Consider the following 21,290-nt stretch of genomic DNA (forward strand, 5'->3'; position numbering starts at 1 on the left):
ACTGCTGAATTCAGTAAGGCATTATGGACCATTTGAACACTTGTGGTTTAGCCTTCATGTATTTACCATTTAACATTACTTTTTTTTGTAAACTCCATCTAATTTCCTCTCTTAATATGTGAATGTGTGTATGTTTACGGTTGAAAGTATGCCAATGTGTTATTTTTGCTATCATTGTTTTTCTTCCATATTTGTACTGTATTCTGAACTAATAAAACTATAAAATTGACAAACTGAGTACTTTTTTGTTTTATCTTTCATTGGATTTAATTGAAAATGTTTCTTGTTTCATTTTCTTATAGTGATGGGTATTTATGAAGATAAGTATGCGTTTACGTATTCGCCATGTGACGGCTTCCAAACATGTTCGTTCCCACGCAATGTCTGACGTGCTCTTTTGTGGTTTTGCTCCTCTCACACCCCCACAATTCTTATCAGCCCGCACCAGCTTCACATACGCCACTGATAGTCAGGACTGTCGACGTCTGTGTATGTAAAAATGTGAATATTTATGAATATTAAGTATGCCACTTCCTGCACCCATGACGCTTTAAAAATGCACGTGCAGCTTTTTTTTTTGTCAATTGGTGTTTGTGTTTTCCAGTTTAACTTGGGTGATTTAATCCAATTGATGGATTTTGGAGCAAAAACACCTTCTGGCCCTCATAAATTTAAGAAATGGCGAAGTTCAGGAAATGCATCCAGAAATGCCCCATTTATGTATGAGTAAAAGTGAGGGGTCTTGTGGAAAGCCAGGTCATACATGTTTATCAGTCAGTGAAAGAGTGAACAGAGAGCGTGATGAGGGAAGATAGTAGTTGGATGACTTGTGGCTGACGGAGGGACAGATAGAAAGAGGAACAGTGTGACGAAATAGAAAGCTTTGCTGGAAGACCAATATGTTGGAAGAATCCTGATCAAACGGCCACGCAAGAAGAACAAGATGGACGAGAACCCAACTGTTCATCAGGTGAGGCTTTAAATTTATTTAAAATTTTTAAACTTTTGCCAGTGTTAATATGACAGTGGTAGTGGCAGTCACAGGAAATGACAGAAGAAGGTGGGCTGGGATCAGGGAATGCAATGAACCAGATTCAAACTCCAGTCACCCATATTGCACCACCTTATAACAGCGTGCAGTAGATTGTTGCCTAAATTACGAAGTTTTGCTTTATATCAGAAAGGTCTCTATATGCCTACATAATAGAAGTGTTGTGTGTGGTGTAAGTCTCCTGGTTCATTGTCCACTATCCACATGATGCCCTTGCGAAAGATACTTCTCGGGTTGTTGCTGTTCTATTACACGGCTCAATGGAATACTTGATTCTGATTGGTCAATCTGTGAGATATTTCGCACCGTTGTTCGTGGCATTTCACAATGGCAAGCCATTTTAGCTTAAATTGTACCCAGCGTTACTCGTCGTAATTGCATTTTTACTAGTAAGAATTAAATTTGAGAGCTCTACAATTCAATTCTTACTAGTAGCAATTACAATTACAGAGCTCTCTAATTCAATTCTTACTAGTAACAATTCCAATTAGAGAGCTCTACAAATTAATTTTTACTAGTCATATGTCTCCATTGACTTCCATTCATTTTTAATTACGGAGCTCTCTAATTCAGTTGTTACTAGTAAGAATGCAATTGCAGAGCTCCGTAATTAAAAATGAATGAAAGTCAATGGAGACATATGACTAGTAAAAATTAATTTGTAGAGCTCTCTAATTGGAATTGTTACTAGTAAGAATTGAATTAGAGAGCTCTGTAATTGTAATTGAATTGTAGAGCTCTCAAATTTAATTCTTACTAGTAAAAATGCAATTACGACGAGTAACGCTGGGTACAATTTAAGCTAAAACAGCTTGCCATATTTCACACACCCAGGTAAATCAGGAAATCGGCGTTTCTTCCATGTATTTAATATGCGGTCATATTTACCGTTGCTTTGCGAAATTTCACGGGTGAAATGCAGTTCTTTCCATTTGTGCGATCCGCACGAAAAGTTTCGCAGGCGCAGGTCGCGCAAATTCGAAGTTTACCACCACAAAGCTGTTTGAAAGAAAGACTTTGTTTGAAAGTAACTTCTATGAGCTGTGCTTCATATACTATTGACAAAGGACAAAATTGACTCTTAGTCTTCCCCCCTGCAAAATCTCTAAGAATTTTCGCTAATGTGACACGCGGAGTCCGCATATAGCCTACGTAACATGCCACCATTATATCGTTTTACTGAGAAATACCTCAGTTTTTATATTGCTGTAATATTGCTGTCGAGTTTATCTTATTACTTGGCCGATTGTACATAATTAACTGTTTTTCTTCGCGAATGCTTTAAAGGGCTAGTTCACCCCAAAATGAAAATTATAATTCACCTTCTCTAGCATGACTTTCTTCTTTCAACCAAACACAATCGGAGCTATTAAAAATATTCTGGCTCTTAAAGCTTAAAATGGGAGGGAATAGTACCTGAGATATGGAAGCCAAAAGTGTATCCATCCATCATAAAAGTTGCTTTAGTGGGCTAAAAGCCTTCTGAAGCGAAACCTGATAGCACAAGTACTCTCGAAGACGTCTATTTGATGTATTCATTTACATCTGCAAGATGTATTTTTTAGAATGTTTTCTCATCTGCAATACGTCTCTAGGATGTTTCCTGTTAGATGTCATATAGACATTTAGAGGATATCTTTAAGATGTTTAAGATTGAAAATGTTTGTAAAACTGCCTTTTCTATGATGTTTATCAGATGTTTTTACACAGCAGATGCTTTCCAGTCTTCAGATTAACAGATCTTTAGCCGACATCTTACAGACGTACCTGTGCTATCTGGGAAGCTATGTGTTTTTGTAAGAAAGATTATTCATATTTATAACTTTATAAACTATAATCACTGGCTTCCGGTAATGGCCGTTGGCGAAGTCTAGTTCTGGTGGAAGAGTGACCTCTGACCCGATGTATGGAGTAGGATGTAGGCGTAGCTTAAGCTTAGGTGAAAGTGGATGCCTCTCGCGGTTCAAACAAATAGGGCTGGGCAACAAACTGTTTTAGACTTGTAATTCATGACCGGTGTTTTGTTTTGCTCTATCCTCTGCACTTCCGCGTTCATCAATACGTCATACAGACTTCTGCCGGAACTGGACTTCACCTACGGCCGTTACCGGAGGCCAGTGATTACAGTTTATAATGTGTAATTATGTATATTTTTCTTACAAAAACGCATCGCTTCGCTACAGAAGGCCTTTATTAACCCTCCTACACACATCGCAGATGCTCTTCCGGCAACATGAGTTCAAATCCCAGTTTGTGGTCCTTTCCTGTCAGTTATCCAACTAACATATCTAAATAAAAGAAAAAATCACACACAAAAAAGATCAATATCAATATTTCATGTACACATGTTTATAATTATTACAGTAGCTGTAGGCTATGTTTTAGGTGGGAAAATGTAGAGTAAGTATACCCATTAAGCCCATGTACCCTTTAAGCCCACTTTCAACTCTGAAGTCAAATTAAAAAAAGAGAAAATAATATTTTATGCTGCTTATTATTTTAACCAATCCAGTGATTTGTTACTTCCCTGGCATTTTTTATTGCATTTATGTTGAGTTAGCCCCACCCATGTGCATGCTGTCTCAGGGGACCTTACACAAACTAACCCCAAAACTTTGGTATTTCAGGTCCCTTCAGAAATCAACACATTTCTGCAATTTCCAGCCATTTCTTTGGTAACTACATTGATATTATGTCAAATAAGAAATAAATGTATTGTTTTTTGTATATGAACAAATAGTACTTTATCATTTTATATCATTTTCCTTTAAATGGAAAGATGAGTTGTATTAGCTTGCGTTCAAAGCTAATCTCTAGGTCAAACCATTAGCCTTACAGAAAGGCTTGACTGCCAAAGAATTAAGCAGTGACCTGCAAACAATAAATGTTTTGTTATTCATTTTAAATTAATTTACAAATAAATACATCATAAATTGTTTTGTAGAGAAGATTATTATTATAATTTTTTTTTAAAGATGGGCTTAAATGGTACAGTGCCACAAAACACATGCAAACTATAGCTAACACAAGCTAACCTTGAATGAAAAAGACTTAACATTTCTCAATGTGGGCACAATGAAAATTACTATGATACTTAGTCCACAGTATATTTAAGCTCCATGCATGTATTTGTAAACATATCTTAAACTTTTAAAGGAAAGTATGGTCTTTTTTCACCATTACTTACTGTGGAACCATTTAAGCCCACCTTTTGTGTTTCAATGAGGAATCCCTCTAATTGGAAACTTTGATACATTTTCTGAAATTGTTTAATGATAACATTTCTTTGTGTGCTTTTACCTTACTAACCTTTTACCCTAACCTTACTTACTATCTTAATTTACAACTATATTTAGATAGGCCTACAAATTACATTCATTCAAACGAGATAGAGCCTGTTTTGTCCTAAAGTCCCTTAAGTAAACCGGGCATAATTTGGGAGCCAAGCCGAGTTAAGGCTTGAGATTCCGGGCATGGAGAGGTCCCAGAGGGACCCTACATTCCCCACAGTCCTGAGCCCCTGAGACCGTCGGGCTCCAAGATACCGCCACTTTCTGTCCAGCTTTGACCAGGCATAACCTGGGACCCAAGCCGAGTTGGGGCTCTGGACTCCGGGCATGGAGGGGTCACCCAGTGGGCCCCCTATGCCAGGAGTATTGAGCCCTAACTCCGCTTTCTTCCTGAGATATGGTCACTTCCTGTGGAACTTTAATCGGGCATAACTCTAGAACCAAGCCGACTTAAGGCTCCATGCTCCAGGCTTGGGGGGCCAACTATAGGGGACCCCCTAACCCCAGAGTCTGGAGCCCAAACTCAGCTTCGCTCCCGAGATACACCCGGTCAAACTTCCAGCTTGACTCCAGCTACAACTCCAGTCAATCCGACTTAAGGTTCCAGACCACCGGCCACTAACACCTACCCATCCCACCCAGGGCTCTAATCAAACATTAGCAAAAGGATTTTTTTTTTAAATACTTCCCTGTCACTGAATAAATATATTGATGTTTTACTTCTTTAAAATCAATTAATTTTTATATGATGTGAATCGAAGATGATGTGGGCTAATTTGGAACACATGCAGGCTTAAATGGTGCCAAAGTACCAATTAAGCCCATGCCAGACTTCTGAATTTATTCCTAAAATATCTTAATTTTATATTCTAAAATTTACATCAACTAATTAATACATTTTCAAATGAGAGATAAATCTTGCAATTTGTCAAAAGACAATTGTATTCATTTTCATTGTTCTTTAGTGAACATTCCTTGGACTTGCTCTCATTGTGATTGGATGATTGACTGCTAATGTAATTTCAATCCATCATAAAGTCAATGAGTTATGCATTCCAACTTTTCCCAATTGTGCTTTTAACTTGACATTTTTGAACAACACGTTCATCTCAAAATGTACCCACAGGAAATGGTCACGACACCAGAAGAACAGCCTCGTTCTGATGATCCAAATCCAGTGGGCTGCAACAAGTACCGTTGGTGCTTATTAGTTCTCTTTGCCTTCTCTCTCTTCGCAACTACCTTAGGTTTGAGCATCTATTCCCACCTGCAAAAGGAATCAGAATTGAAATCAGGTACAAACCTAGGAACTAGGCCTTATTCTGGTATAGTTCAATATCATTGGTAACAGTGGTTGTGATTTCTATCTCTTGTCTTTCAGCTGCTCCTCCTTGCCTTTCTCCCGCCTGTCTAAAAGCATCAGAGCATTTTTCTGCTGCCATGGATCCTTTTTCTCACCCCTGTGACTACTTCCTATTTGCCTGTGGAGCAGGTGGATCTTCCACCAACAAGGAGAGACAGAGAATGAAGGGGTCCTCCAATGAAGACAATGGAGAACTGGACAAAAAAAGACAAGTGAGGACAGGAAGACTAGTGAGGATGAGAAGAGAGGCAGATGTTCAAGGAAAAAGTGATGGATGGCTAAATAAATTTCCAGACAGACAGACTGCTTTACTGAAAGCCATTAAAGAAATACTAGGTGAGTGAAAGTCCACTATGTCTTTTGTACATAAAACATAACCAATTAAATGGTTTCATAGTGTCTTCAGTTTTCACTTCTGCTTCTATCTGTCTAACTTCCTGAGCCTAAGCTGGTTTGCTGGTCTTCAGTCAGACTGGTCAGTTTTAAAAGGTTTTGGGCACTAATCACCTGATCAAACAGGGAGACCAGCTAGACTTGGATCTATACATTGGTTATTGATTGAATGGAGGCTCTGTCATTTCAAAGGAAGATTGAGTGATGACATTTTGATTGAACATTAGAAGAAACATGCAAGAAGGACTGAATCAGTTAAGATCAATAAGATGAATTTTTAAAAAAATTATTGAATTCAAATTGTCTATCAGTCTGGGGCACCAACTTAAACTGAAGAACAGACGAAACCAGGTAAATCAGCAAACCATCTGTGGCGGGTCTAAGTTAAATCTATCTATCATTCTGTCAGTCAATCAATCATTCTATCTATATTTCATTCACTTGCGCTAAAAAAAATAAATAATAATAATTATCAGGGAAGACTTTGTCAACATACAAAGTTCGTCTTACCGTTTTTCTCAGTAGCTTTGGTACATTTCTTGAATCATCCTTAACATTTACAAACCAGTAAGTGCATATTTTAAACAATTCGTAAAAACTACTACACAATGGATTACCTGCAAAAGCCTGTAAATTGCTCCAATTCCTTAGTTCATCTCTGAAAAGTTAAAGTCCCCCTATAGTCAATAATATCCCTTAAAACTCATCTTTGATCACCAAAATAAAAAAATAAAAAAATAATTGCCTTGAAAAAAATCTTCATGCCTTAAAATAGCTTGAATATAACTGCACGCTTGCCTCATTTAGTATACGCGTTCTATGAATATGCAAATTACACTCACTCACAACAGCTCAGAGATCCACTCGTTGACGATCACACATGGACCTGATTGGTTACCATGTAGTTTGTGTCGTCAGAGAAACTATTTAGAACATTAACGATTTTTTAACCATGTAAAGTGTTAACAAGTCAATTAATTAATCAAAAAACATAATCAATGAATAATGTAACCAACTATTAAAATGTTTTATTCTTTGAAATAAGTGAAAAAAGTGTCTTATCATTAGGGATGTGTTTAGTTATATAATGATTTTACCACTGATACTTATCAATACTCTTATTGATACTACTCTCTATAATTTGGCGGAAAAACAATAAAGACCTTAAAAATTCAGCAGTTTCTTTATTATTAATTTTACTTGCAGAAATAGGTTCAATTGTTTCCTGAGTGTCCTGTGAGGCACCTGCTACAAATGTCTGGTGGTGATGTGCTTCATTGCTTCACTACCAGTAGCTAAACCTAAACAATGCGACAATTACCAAAAATCTATAGTCCTTGTGCTTCTCTGAAGCTAACAAATAAAAAAAAAATATCATTCATAAAGAGTAAAGATTTGTAAAAGGAACAATATAGATTTCTAGCATCTCTCCTGTATTATTGAGCCCACCCAAATATCAAGAGTTTTTAGTTCAAGAAAATCAGCATGCTGACTTTCTCAGAGAGAATCTGAGATCTCTCATTCCTGACTGTGTCCGAGCTGTGGAAAACACTCTTTCAGACAGTGTTTAGGAGGCAGAGGGAGATGATGGAGAGCTGTGGGAGAAGAGGAAGAGTCTCTTTCTTACCCCACCAGTGGAGGGTCTTCTGAGGCAAGCAGAGGAGGAGGGATCTTTGCAAGCTGGAAAATAAAAATGTATCAGACTATTATAGTCAGGTTTATAGTTTTTTGTTAGAAAGGAATAAGAAAATTGTCTAACTTACATGTTCCTCCTCCTCCTCTTCCTTATCTTGAGCTGCACTGTCACCTCATCGTCTTTTTTAGGCAGCTATAACACTTTATTAATGTTGCTTATCTACGGCTTGTAATGCTTTTGAAAGAAGTAATTTATACTCGCCCAGGCTTCATTTATTTTATCGAAAGTACAGTAAAAACAGTAATATTGTGAATGAATATCATTAAAATGTAAAATAGCTGTTTTCTGTTTTAATGTTTTTTAAAATGTAATTTATTCCTGTGATCAAAGCTGAATTTTCAGCATCATTACTCCAGTCCTCAGTGTCACATGATCCTTCAGAAGAAATCATTCTAATATGATGATGTGATGCTCTTATAACATTATAAAAGTCTTTACTGTCACTTTTGATCAATTTAATCCATTCTTGCTATTAATGTCTTCCAAAATTGTACTGACCCCTAACATTTGAATTTTAGTGTACACAAAAACATGAACCAGCACAAATGGTTTCAACATAGATAATAATCAGAAAATTTTCTTGAGCATCAAATCATCATATTAGATTGATTTCTGAAGGATCATGTGACATTGAAGACTGGAGTAATGATGCTGAAAATTCAGCTTTGATCACAGGAATAAATTGCATTTTACAATATATTCACATAGAAAACAGTTCTTTTTAAATGTTAATTTTATTTCACACTATTATTGTTTTTACTGTATTTTTAATCAAATAAATGCAGTCTTGGTTAGCATTAAAGTCTTCTTTCAAAGACATACAAATTTGTACAAACACCAAACTCTGCTACGGTGCAGGGCATCAGCATGGAGGTATCAACATAACAAACAATTTGTCAAAGAGCCAACAATATTTAGCATGAAATGGCAGGTTTATGGCAGGAAAGAAGCTACAGCAGAGGTGAAATGCAGAAAAGAGAAAGAAGAATACGCAGAAAATAATTTCTTAGGATAACAGAATTTAGGTTTTTAGGTTTACTTATTGTTTTTAATATTGCTCATATAGCTTCACTTACATTCGGATGTCAAAGCCTTCTTAAAATAAATGAAATGGATAAAAGAAAAGAAAATTGAGAAAAAAAACAGAAAAAAAAAAAAACAGATGTATGGTGATAGGTACAAATAATGTGGGGGGAAATTATGAAGTTATTTAATAAGCTTTCTCAGTGCACCTGTGTTTCCTACTTCTCTGTCAGCAACTTCCTTCAGAATTGTTGAAATCCTGGAGCTTCCCCTCTGTTGTAGAGGGGTTATTTTGACCCGGACACCGATGTCACTTCACTGAGTTGAGAAAAGCACGTACAGACCCTTTCCAAAAAATTTGAATATCATGGAAAAGTTTATTTATTTCCATAATTCCATTCAAAACGTTAAACTTCCATAGATTATAGATTCAGGGCCCACAATTTAAACAATTTCAAGTATTTAGTTGTTTATTTGTACATAATTTGGGCTTCCGGCTCATAAAACCCGCGAAAACAGGATTTCAAAAAATTTGAATATTACATGAAATCACACAGTAATTACACAGTGATGCCATGGTCATTGAACCAGGTTTTGGTTATTTTGGCAGTGTGGGCAGGTGCAAATCCTGCTGGAAAATGAAGGAGGCATGAAGTGCTCTGAAAATGTCCTGGTAGACGGCTGCGTTGACTCTGGATTTAATAAAGCACAGTGGACCAAAGTCCTCTTTTCTGATGAGATCAAATTTTGCATCTCATTTGGAAACCAAGGTCCCAGAGTCTGGAGGAAGAATGGAGAGGCACACAATCCAAGATGCTTGAAGTCCAGTGTGAAGTTTCCACAGTCTGTGTTGGTTTGGGGAGCCATGTCATCGGCTGGTGTTGGTCCACTGTGCTGTCCACTCAACGCAGCCGTCTACCAGGACATTTTCAGAGCACTTCATGCTTCCTTCAGCAGACAAGCTTTATGGAGATGCTGACTTCATTTTCCAGCAGGATTTGCACCTGCCCACACTGCCAAAATAACCAAAACCTGGTTCAATGAACATGGTATCACTGTGTAATTACTGTGTGATTTCATGTAATATTCAACTCAGATATTTCTCAACTCAGTGAAGTAACGTCGGTGTCCGGGTTAGCAGTAGCATGAGCCGTCAGGCAAGTGTTATTTAAATAAATGGGGTGTTTGGCTCGAGGTCATGGTGCAAAGGACCCTAGGTTGATTTTACTCCGAACCGTCCCTTTAAATATCAGTTTGTTAAATTAGTCAACTTCCAATCACCCATTCAACTGCCAGCAAAACCTTTACAAATCTATAACATCCTCTCATCTACACAAATATGAGATTAAAAGCCCAAACTTTTATAAACAAGATCTTAGGTTAGCCTAACTTAACAGTTACCTCTTCTGAAAACGGCTGAGATGCTAACAGACTTTTTCGAAGACAATAAACCATTTCTATAAAGTAAATATTCAACAGATGTGTGTCAATAACACGTAAGAAAAGTGTCAGGAACAGTTGTGTGTATTATTTGTGTGATTTTAGAGACTAAACTCACCTGAAAGCAGTGAAAACCACAGCGAGAGAGGGAGTTTGCTTTTTGTCAGTTGTGTTTGCTGCGCCGTTTCCATGCCAACTCTGCGCGGCGTGCGCGCTGCCGCGCTCCAGGGTTTGAAAGCTACTGGAATGTTCAACGCGCACGCCCATAACGAATAGTTCGAATTACAGGGACAGAAATATCAGTTTTGGGTGGGTCAGATAATTTTTCTGATATTGTGAAAAATATATAATTACAGTTAGAATACAAGTCAACTCCTATTTTCACTGTAGGAACATTTTAATGTAAAGCGATTTCAGACACCCCTATTGTGGACCGTACCATTTTTAACCACCGTGGCTAGAAGCAACGGAGATAGAGAACGACTTCAACTTCTCAAGCAAGTGTCAACGTTGAATGACAAAACGCTAGTTTCATAAAGTATCATTCTTTTCAACATTCCTTATTTGTATATTCAAAAATATTTAAAATAATCTAATTTAATAGTTATAATTTTTCAATGTAAATTATTTAATTTAATTGGTAACAGTGTTTTCAAACAGTGATGTAATGAAACATTGACAATTTAAGCTTGAAGGGAGTAAAGCCTCTGTTTAGGCTATTAAGAAAATGTAAATTAAATGTAAACTTTTATTTCAAATAAATGTGCATTTTAAATCAGCCTACTGCAGTGTGATATGTTACCATATTATCATGCTTAACACTAAGAATTTGAATAATTTTATTATGGTGATCAGATGCAGATATCTAAATCAAAGAATATAGGCGGTTTGCGGGTGGATTATTTTTAATAGTGGATTCGGGTGACTCAAAGTGCACCAGATTAATGAATTTATCTTTAAAATGTACCAATCTTATTATTAAAATACATTATTATGATTTTACCACCTCCGCCTCATTTTGAGCCAGGAAAAACCCTGAAATAGGCAATAGGCTTCTTGTAAAGGTATTACTTTTACTAGTAATTAGAAAGGTATTTCAGTGCACTTAACTTCTAACTTTTGGGAGTTGATCAAAACAGTTCTCTTTTGGCTGTATAATAACAATGAGATATTCTTTAGCCTACTGATTATCAGTTTGTCGCATGTTTAGACCTTGTATGTGTGTTGCACAACACATGTTGCACTTGGCGATCACGGTGGGGATTGATATGGACCATGATGGTCATAGAAGAAGTGAAGGAGCAGTACCTCCCAATTATGGTGGGGTAATTCGCACTCTGCCCATAACAACGTACTGTGTTAGCTGGGTAACCAGTAGACGTAGGTCGTAGCAGCAAACACACTGTGAGATGATCATGCTAAATCTCTGACAGTCAGAAAATTATCGCAGGCTATCTTTGGTCGCAAGACCGTGACAACAGCCGTCTTTGAACCTGTCTCACTGTACGACGTAGGACCACCGTTTAGGAGGCACAACCACAGAAATCGCCATGATTGGTCATCTTTCGTCTGGAACAGGCCAAAATCGTACAGTGTGTACTGGGAATAATGCCACATGTGTCAAATTCAGTTTCATCTGTATGTTCTCTGTGTGATCAGAGTCTCCTGAGGAGGGTGTTTCTATGAGTGCTGCAGAACAGAAAGCAAAGAAGTTCTTCAAGACCTGCATGGATGCAGAATCTCCAGAGAAAGTGGGTTCAGAACCCTTCCTCACACTAGTCCAGCAGGTACACACACTTTTTAGGATAAGAGAAAGTAAAAAATAAAAAGTACACTTATGTTGCATCATGTATTTTGCTTCAGTGCTCTGTTTTTTTCACACACTCTCTCTCTCTCTCTCTCTCTCTCTCTCTCTCTCTCTGTGTGTGTGTAGTTAGGTGGCTGGGCAGTATCAGGTGAATGGAATCAGAAAGATTTTAACACCACCCTCACCCTGCTGATGAGCCAGTACTCCACATTTCCTTTCTTCAGTGTGTATGTAGGGACAGACTCTGGTGAAGAGCAAAATGCTTCCAATCAACACTACATACAGGTGATCACTAATACTAATTTACAATTTTTTTTGTAAATTCATTAATTCATTCCATTCCTTTGGAACAAAATTATTTCACTGACCTAGGCTACATCTTTCAAATGAAATTATTTTCTCACTCAGACACAACCACCACCAACATTAAATGTACCTACAGGCCAATTTGCATGTTTACATTCTCTAGGGATGCAGTGATTTTTTTATTGCTGATTCCAATTTATTTTACGAGCAAATTGGCCGATTCCTATAACGGTCGCCTTCCCATTTATTTGTTGCATATTTGCTCTATAACAGCCAAACTGACCTTAGATAAATAATATCTGTAGCCATTTGAAATTAGAGGCAACCACTGAATTTAATCACAATCCAAACAAAGATGCTACACAGGTAGCATTAGCAGTTGTTTTTTATTTAAATTAGATTGTATAATTTCAAGATTTAGTTACCGATTGTGCGTTTGGAGCAAAAAAATATCCAGTCCATGCATACTCTTTTCAAAACTGTTAAAGTGGTCATGAGCTGCATTTTTTTGAATTATTTTATGTTTCCTGAGGTGAACTTATAATGTTAGTATAATTTTACATCAATATTTGTAATAATTTAGAAATCAATGTACATTTTCTACCCCGATTTTAGCCCTCTGATCTGAATGTTCTGTTATTTTATGTTTCCTGAGGTGAACTTATAATGTTAGTATAATTTTTACATCAATTTTTTTTATAATTTTGAAATAAATGGTCATTTTCTACCCTGATTTTAGCCATCTGATTTGAAAGCTCTGTTTGAAGGGGCGTGTCTGCTGTGAGATTTCAGTGTAAACGCCCACTGCTGTGATTGGCTAACATCTTTGCGTATGAAATATTTGTCGCACATTAGTTTAGGGTTCAGTTCTTACTATTAACTAACTATTAAATATGACTTTTGCCTCAATGAACTTCTAATTACTGCTTATTAATAGTTAGTAAGGTAGTTGTTAAGTTTAGGTACTGGGATTAAGGGATGTAGAATATGGTCATGCAGAATAAGGCATTAATATGTGCTTTATAAGTACTAATAAACAGACAACATCCTAGTAAAATGCATGCTAATAAACAACTAGTTAATAGTGAGAATTGGACCCTTAACTAAAGTGTTACCGAAAAATTACACGTGGAACTCTTTCAAAAACTTTTACTATGTTTTTACAATTACAGCTGTCAAGATTGACTAATCGTGAAAAGTGTTGATTATTGTGTTGATTATTGATTATCTACTCCTGTGGCATGAAAGGTTGCAGCGATAAGCATTGTTGTAGCCGATGACAGACATTTCTGTTGAGTGCATGAATGCAGTGATCTCGTCTTTGCAACTGGATTTCTGCACTCTTACAAATGCTTTCATCATAATTAACAGTACAAACACAATGTAAACAAGGGATTCATTGTGCAGTGTAGAATGCGTCATTTATTATAATGGGAGTTTTGGCGCGAGTCCAGAACTCAGTCACGGATAAACTCGCGCTGTTTGATTGACAGCTCCAGCGATTATAAAGGGAGGGTTCTTTGATTGCTTTCTGCATATAATTTAATCACAGTTTAAATAACAGATTTAAATGCTACTAAGAGAAACCATGTGAAGTTGATCGTTTAGTCACTGACGCATAAACAGCAATAAACGATTTTGAGACAAAGAACATCAGTACATGAATCATATCGGAAATCACTGATCACACAGATTAGGCATTAGAATTAACACGGTTGCTTGCATGTTGTGGCACTACTGTCGGGTCTATGTCTTACAGTGAAAGTCTGCAAAGCCTGCGCTGAAATTGTGACTGATTTACCAAATAATCCACAGTGAAATGTACCGAACAAACAAATAATGCTCTACTGAGACATTCACATAGTAAGTGAGTAACCACTTCCCTAGCATTAGGATCCTTTGGAAGGTAATGTTATTTTTAGTCCAGTGACCCTGTATCGCTCTTCTCTCCTCGTGATCTCACTAACACGCCAGTGGGCGGGGCCAAAGACGCGATGATGTAGAAGTAGGCGTTGATCTGATTCTGCAGAGGTATTCTTTCGTCGCACTATTATGTCATAATGTTACAAAATCCCAAACGAGTCGTTTTCTGAGCTTGGATTCAATAAAAGCTGTTTTTGGACTAACAGGGAAGTTTTGAGTTCTGAAACTTACAGGATGTTTTTATAGTACAATGACCTCTTACATGTCAAAAGGAAAATTGTATTTCTCAATTCATGACCCCTTTAAACTCAAGTTCAAAACCAAACATAATACTAAACTGAACTAGACAGCAATTTGCCAAATTTCTACAATAATAGCATATTGAGATATATTCTGAATCTAAAAAATTAAATGCTATCAAAACAATTATTAAGTGTTTATGTAGTTTTATATAGTTTTGGGCAGTGATTTGTATTACACCCCTCACATAAATGTTCAATATTTTGGTACATTTTCTTTGTTTATCAGATTGTTTTGTCCTCTATGTTGTTTTAAAATGTCTGATTACATTTCCATAGATTGATGAGCCTCATTTTCAGTTCCCTATTGACTGGAACAGCACCACACGTAAATCCAAAGCTAGTACCCGGGTATGTATTTTCTTTTTAGCTTAGCACCAGATTTTACACACAGTGTGGCTGATGCTCATAAAACATTATTATACAGGCTTCTTTGATATTTTGGTAACATCTCTTTTGTTTTCTGTCTCTGCTCCTCTTTCTCAGTATTTGCGTCCATTCTTTTTGTCCTGTGGTCAGTATTTGGCTCTCTTGGGTGTTCCCTCCTTTAAAACCACTCAGCACTGTGGTCTTTACATATCTCTGTCCACAACTCTCGCTGTGGCCACGTCCCCTCTACGCTACCGCCTCAGTCAGAAGTTACTCTACCACAGAATTACCATCCAAGAGCTACAGGTCTGTGTGTTTGTGCGTAATTTGGATTTCCTGTCTGACATACTGTATATAAATGGGTCAATAACAAATAAGAGAAAGTTAGAATTAAAAAGAAAAAAGAAAAAAATGTTTTACCTGTTAACTGTCACCCCGATCTCTTCTTAAAGAAGACACTCAGCAGATTATTGCAGAAGTGAAAGCACTTTAAAAAATGAAAGTGTAGTTATAGAAATTTGCTGTGAAGCAAAAAATTTGCTGTGAGTCTAAAATTGCTAGAAAATGGCATATATGGTCTAACCAAGTTGTGATCCAAATTTGAAGTTGATAACTTCAGCATGCTAAAAGGTTTCCCAGACAGCAACATAGTGTCATAGTCTCGGCCCACATGTGGTACACGTGGAATCCACAGTACCACATGTTAGCCGGATCTTGGCCCGGATCGGAAAAATTCAAAATACTTCTGAGAAAGCAATTTCCACAATAATGCAATGTCCAATTTCAAAACTGTTTTCACAGAATACATTTTGAGTGTTTAAGCTTTGGAATAATACCTAATTTATAATTATTACTATAATATGTCATAGGTGGGAAAAGCAATAAAAAGCATGCCATGTTTGCCCTACACTGACAGTTTACAGGCTATAACAAACGTGCCACATTCTAAGAAATGTTCTCTTTGTATTCATTTTTGTTTCATATAGTTTTAGAAATACATTATTATTATGTTTTATTTCTCAAGAAAACTAACATTTAATGACTCATGATGTCATGTGATATAAAAAGTATAAAGTCTTTTCTTACATACATACATGTATGCAAGTCTTTAATGTCTTTAAATAATAATTTTAAATAATAATAAAAGGTGAAAAGTTTTTTTTGAACAAATATCATAAATTCTTTAAATTATATTAATTAACCATTTTGTGCAGTAGCTCTATATTACAGTACAACTATATGTATGCATGTTGACAATGTTATTTTATTATTATTTATATACTATTATAGTATTTATTAATATTTTGAATTGGCTTTTATTTTTAAATTTTCAGTTTAAGTTTTAGTAAATTGTTATTTGTTAAATTTGTTACGTGCTTTTGTAAAAAATTTTAATCACTCCCAATTGAAATGCATTCATGCATTTTATTCCAGTTTTAGTTAATGACAACTGCACCTATGATTTAGCTGACCACATGACTTGGATTTGGTGGACACTTAAAAATAATATTAATAAGCAGTGAGATTTGATTAATTGTTATTTTCTCAAAGAAATAATAATACAAGTATATGCCAAACTACATAATAAGGTTTTCCTTTTAAGTATTCCATTCTTTTTTAACTAGGCTTTTTTCTTCATTATAACAGGGCAGTTGAGTTGGATCACCCTGACGTTTTTCCCCCAAAAAAATATCAATATATGTGAATTCTGTTTCAGAAATTAAAAACATGCTCATCATAGACGTTGTATTCAAATTGCTGTGTGAATAAATTAGATTTATGAGTACATTAATAGATCTGGACAAAAAATGAACATCATGTCATTAACCCAAATAATGTATGTAACTGACTCAACTGTTTTTCCTGTCCCTCACAGACTCAGGCTCCAGCCATTGATTGGCTTGCTTGCCTACAAGCCATGTTTCAGCCTCTTCCTATCAGCCAATCAGATATTGTTTTAGTCCACAATCTCCCGTACATCAAACACATGTCCCAGACAATCAGCCAATGGCGAGTCAAGCAAGAGATAATGGGCACGTAAGTCACCTTTTGGCATGGCTTCTTAAAAATTGATAGATTTTGATAAATGATACAAATGTTTTGTTTCTCCGTTTGTGCCTGTGTATAAATCTGCAGCATCCCTCTTCACACATACATGATCTTTAGTCTTTTGCAAACACTCATACCTGCGCTGGACTCGAGGTTCTTCCAAACAATGAGAAACTTTTCCATTGTGACTGGAGACACTCAGGAGGTGGGTCGGCATTGGATTCATTCCCCACAAAGCCTATTTGTGTGATAGGCTGCATTATATATTTCATTCGCTTATACTGTCTGTGATTTTAGGAGATGCCACGCTGGTGGCGATGTGTTCAGCAGACAGAGCGGGGATTTGACGCCTTACTCAGTCATGCAATTAGAGAACGACATGCACAGAAAGAGGTCTGGTTGGACCAGATGAACAAATAAAGGATTGATTATGCATGAACATGTATTTAATAGAGCAATGACGCAAGTGTTTTTCTCTCTCTGCAAGGCTGAAGAGTTGATACATGATGTTTATACATCCCTCAAGAAGAAACTAACAGATCTGAGCTGGAGGGACAACAAATCATCAGACTTTATTTTGAATAAGGTATGTTGTGAATCATACACAAAATTAAACTGCGGATGGATTTTGTTCTGATAATCTTGTGTGTTTTTCAGATAAAATCTCTTAATCCAAGACTCTCCACTAAAACTAATCTCAATCATACAGAACTCAACCATCTCTATGCAGAGGTAGCTTCATTTGAAGATGAATAAATGAACAAGCAGTGTAGTCGGATGAGTGAATGAAATATTCTTCATTCGCTGTGTTTCTGCTCCTCTTTGCACTAGGTGGTTTTGAAAGAGGAGGATTTTTTCTCCAACTACCTGCAGATGCTTGCGCTGGAGCAGAAGAGCAGGTGCAGACTGCTCTCACACGGCACACGGGCTGAAGGGTGAGTGCTTGCACATTAGCAATGAAATTTAAGGTAATGTTTTGTCACAATGTCAAATATGAGAAATATTTTCTTTGGATTTGAATATTATTTCACGGTAAACTTCTTAAAAATCACACTATATGCGTTGTTTATAACAGTATATACTAATTTTTATTTATTTATTGTTTTTATATAAAATATATAAAATATGTTTTTATAAGATTTTATTGTTTATATATTTATATAAAGGTTTTACTTTTATTTCTTAACTAATACAGTATACTTTATTTTTTCCCCTTCCCCCAAAATAAACATTTGTAAATTTGTAAATTATACATTATAAGGCTCATGTGACCTGAGTTATTTGCAGCACATATTATTTTATATCTATGGATTATGCAAATAGAATTTACCTTCAAAAGACTCAACTAATTTGACCTGAATGTCAAATTTGAGTTCACATGAACTAAATCGCTAATTAACTACTCATTAACTTATTCACTTTTTAGTCTCATCTTTTTGTTTTTCATATCCTTTTTTACTTAGGTTATCCCTATTCTGATATTAAAGTCTGATATTAACTGATATTAAAAACTTGAATCTTTCCATCGGTTGTTGAAGGGATGGAGGAAGCTTGGAATGCGAGCTTGAGGTTGATTGAGGGTTAAAGCGGACTAAATGATTGGAAAAGTCTGTCATTTCACTGGCAGTTACACTGGCAAAGAGTTTTTGTTTTAAAAGTGAAAAACGTGCATTTATTAACTGCATGCATTTTGAAAATAGGTAGGGTGAATATTCAATTCATGCCATCATCATCCATTTTACATTTCTGTCTTTCCTCTCCTATAGTTTGTCTATCACTCCATCCATCTCTGGTAATGACATCATCATCCCTGTTGGAATGTTTGTTTTGCCTTTCTTCCATTCCTCATATCCCAGGTATCTTATTACAACATAAACACAGAATATTCATTCAACTGTAAAAATATTAACTTGGGTATATCCTGATATACTTGTTACACCGCTGTTAGTAAAATGTTAATATGTTATTGTGTAATGTTACTCTGATACATAAGGAATAATCCTCAGCTAGCTGTGCTTTAAATGATTTTAATGCACGACGTGGAGGCAAATAACTTTTTTTTCTAAATGTTGAAAATTGAATTCTAACATTTATTTGAATTAATTAACCTATCGATCGAGAGAGAGAGAGAGAGAGAGAGAGAGAGAGAGAGAGAGAGAGAGAGATGTGCGTGTGAATTACCTGTAATTTAATTACTTCAAGAACAGCGACATTGACAACAAGTTTCTGTGCTCCTGTTTCCGTGTGTGACGTATGCGTGTGTGCGATTTACTGCAAGCAAAGCGTTAACAAGATCAGTGATTTAACTGACTTGGAACTACCTGTGCATTAAACAGTATTATTGCACACCTTTCAGCCAATCAGAATCAAGTATTCAGACAGACCATGGTATAAATTACAATATTCTCTAGGGCACTGAATTATGGGACACTGGGATCTCTGATGGCTAAAGATCTTCTCCACCTTCTGCTTCCTGATAGTAAGTCGGTATGGATTTCAATATGAATATGCATAAGTGATGTGTTTTTGAGTGTTTTGAACCCCCTTCTATGTTTCTCATCACTAGTCCACACACAGGCCAACAATCCAGAGTCAGAGAGTATGTGCGTGTGGTCTCATTATCTGAGTGTGACCAAGGATCCAGGACAGGCTGGCACATTCTCCCTCCCCCCGTCTAAACAGCAGGAGGTTTGGGTGCAGTACTCTGCTCTACAGGTGGCACTGGATGTAAGTTAACTCACTGTAGTCTAGGGGTTTTCAATCGCTTAGATGCCAAAGACCCCCAAATATGATCACCCCATACTAAAAATTAACAGGCATCTTAAATAGTTTCTTATTCAAAGAGCCAATTTATACTGTGCAAAAATTAAATGATTTCTTTGTTTCTGCCCAGCTAACAGGGAACTTTGGGACATGAAAAATTGAAAAATTAAACAAAAAAAAGGTTTTAAAACTAAAAATACTGGACATTTTGGATGTTTGTAAAATATTCTGAAATAACATTTTCATAATTTAATAAGAATGTTAGAAAAAATTATAAGAATATTATTTTATTAGCTGGGTATTAAGTACTATGTTGTTTTTGTACTCATTATAGTACTGTAGTCTTAGATTTATTATTTATTAATTAATTAATTTAAAGCTATTTTTTATTTATTTAAATCTTTTTCTTTTTTTCCCCACTGTTTTTCTTTAAACTTTTCAACAGACTCCCTAGCACTTCCATACGCCCCCCTATTTGAAAACCTCTCCTCTGGTAACCCAACATTTGTATTTGTCAACCTTTTATATTCCATATTTGTTCCTTACAGGCTTATAAGATGAGTTTCACAAGACATCCAACGGACTCATCTCTATCAGGCCTCTCTTACAATCACCTGTTCCTCTCATCCTTTACTAAGGTACAGAGAACATCTCAAAGAGAATTACATAGACACTCAAGCATGTGTGCTAATCATACATTCAAATCAAATGTTACAGGTAACGTGTGACGCTGACCCCTACCGTGAGTTCATGCCCTTTGAACCTTCATTCCTGGTGACAGTCCTGTGTTCGAACTCAGGCTTCTGCCCCAAACTGCTGACCTGCCTGAATAAATCTCAGAGTTCTCCTCATGAGATGTGCCAGAGTCGAACGCTGCACTGAATCTGGGAGGAACACCTCCAGTGAGACCTGTTGGAGCTGGTTTGGGACTATTGAACCATTGGAGCTGCTCAATGTTTAGTGAAAATAGGAGAAAGTCATTCCAGAGATCACTAACTTTTTTATATTCACTGGATAAGTATAAAAATGGCACATATATATTTAGGCAATATAATCACATTTGATAAGTGATGTACAGTATGATAAACAGTTAAAAGCTGCTTGGTGGATATGATCTCTCATAACACTTTGAAAATGTACCGTGCTTTTACAGAATTTGGGGGGAATTTGTGCAAAATAATATATTATGGGAGGGAGGAAATCTCATGTATTTTTTTTACAACACCTGTGGCAGTATTTCCTAGTTTGTTTATAAAGTTACACTGGTTTAATATGTGGTAACTATGGTCTTACTGTAAATACCACAGTTAAACTGGTTACAACAAAACTATGTTAAGTTTTAGAAAGGAAGGAGAGCTTTTCACCTCGTAAAAGCAATTAAATTTTTTAATGATGAATGTACCTGTACTCTCTCTAGTGTAATACAGTTTGAGGTCTGGAGTCGGAATGTATCATAAATGTCACTCTTATATGTGAAACTTATTATATTTGAAAGAAACGTAGAATTGTGTTTTGGAA

At 36.2% G+C, this 21,290-nt stretch overlaps 1 protein-coding gene across 2 annotated transcripts; it reads left to right on the forward strand.

Moving 5' to 3' along the window:
• Positions 1-754: 754 nt before the first annotated feature.
• kel (Kell metallo-endopeptidase (Kell blood group)) lies at positions 755-21,272 on the forward strand. Of its 2 annotated transcripts, XM_084384681.1 has the most exons (19): positions 755-970; positions 3,679-3,726; positions 5,468-5,636; positions 5,723-6,040; positions 11,916-12,043; positions 12,190-12,348; positions 14,871-14,942; positions 15,078-15,266; positions 16,837-16,997; positions 17,097-17,214; positions 17,307-17,402; positions 17,497-17,595; positions 17,667-17,741; positions 17,841-17,944; positions 18,776-18,865; positions 19,421-19,488; positions 19,576-19,736; positions 20,321-20,410; positions 20,490-21,272. In XM_084384681.1, the coding sequence occupies exons 1-19, from the start codon at positions 944-946 to the stop codon at positions 20,652-20,654; spliced, it is 2,337 nt and encodes a 778-aa protein (XP_084240807.1). In that variant the 5' UTR covers positions 755-943; the 3' UTR covers positions 20,655-21,272. The 2 variants fall into 2 exon arrangements, with proteins under 2 accessions (XP_084240807.1, XP_084240808.1); XM_084384682.1 differs by lacking the exon at positions 3,679-3,726.
• Positions 21,273-21,290: the final 18 nt, after the last annotated feature.

Source organism: Rutilus rutilus (genome assembly GCF_951802725.1).
Source record: "Rutilus rutilus genome assembly, chromosome: 17".
Classification (NCBI taxonomy): Eukaryota; Metazoa; Chordata; class Actinopteri; order Cypriniformes; family Leuciscidae; genus Rutilus; species Rutilus rutilus.

Excerpts from the sequence above, each read along its gene's own strand:
- kel (XM_084384681.1), top strand. The coding sequence starts at position 944 with ATGGACGAGAACCCAACTGTTCATCAG. Across the intron at positions 18,866-19,420 it reads TTCCATTCCTCATATCCCAG|GGCACTGAATTATGGGACAC; the intron begins GTATCTTATTAC and ends AATATTCTCTAG. Across the intron at positions 19,489-19,575 it reads CCACCTTCTGCTTCCTGATA|TCCACACACAGGCCAACAAT; the intron begins GTAAGTCGGTAT and ends TCTCATCACTAG.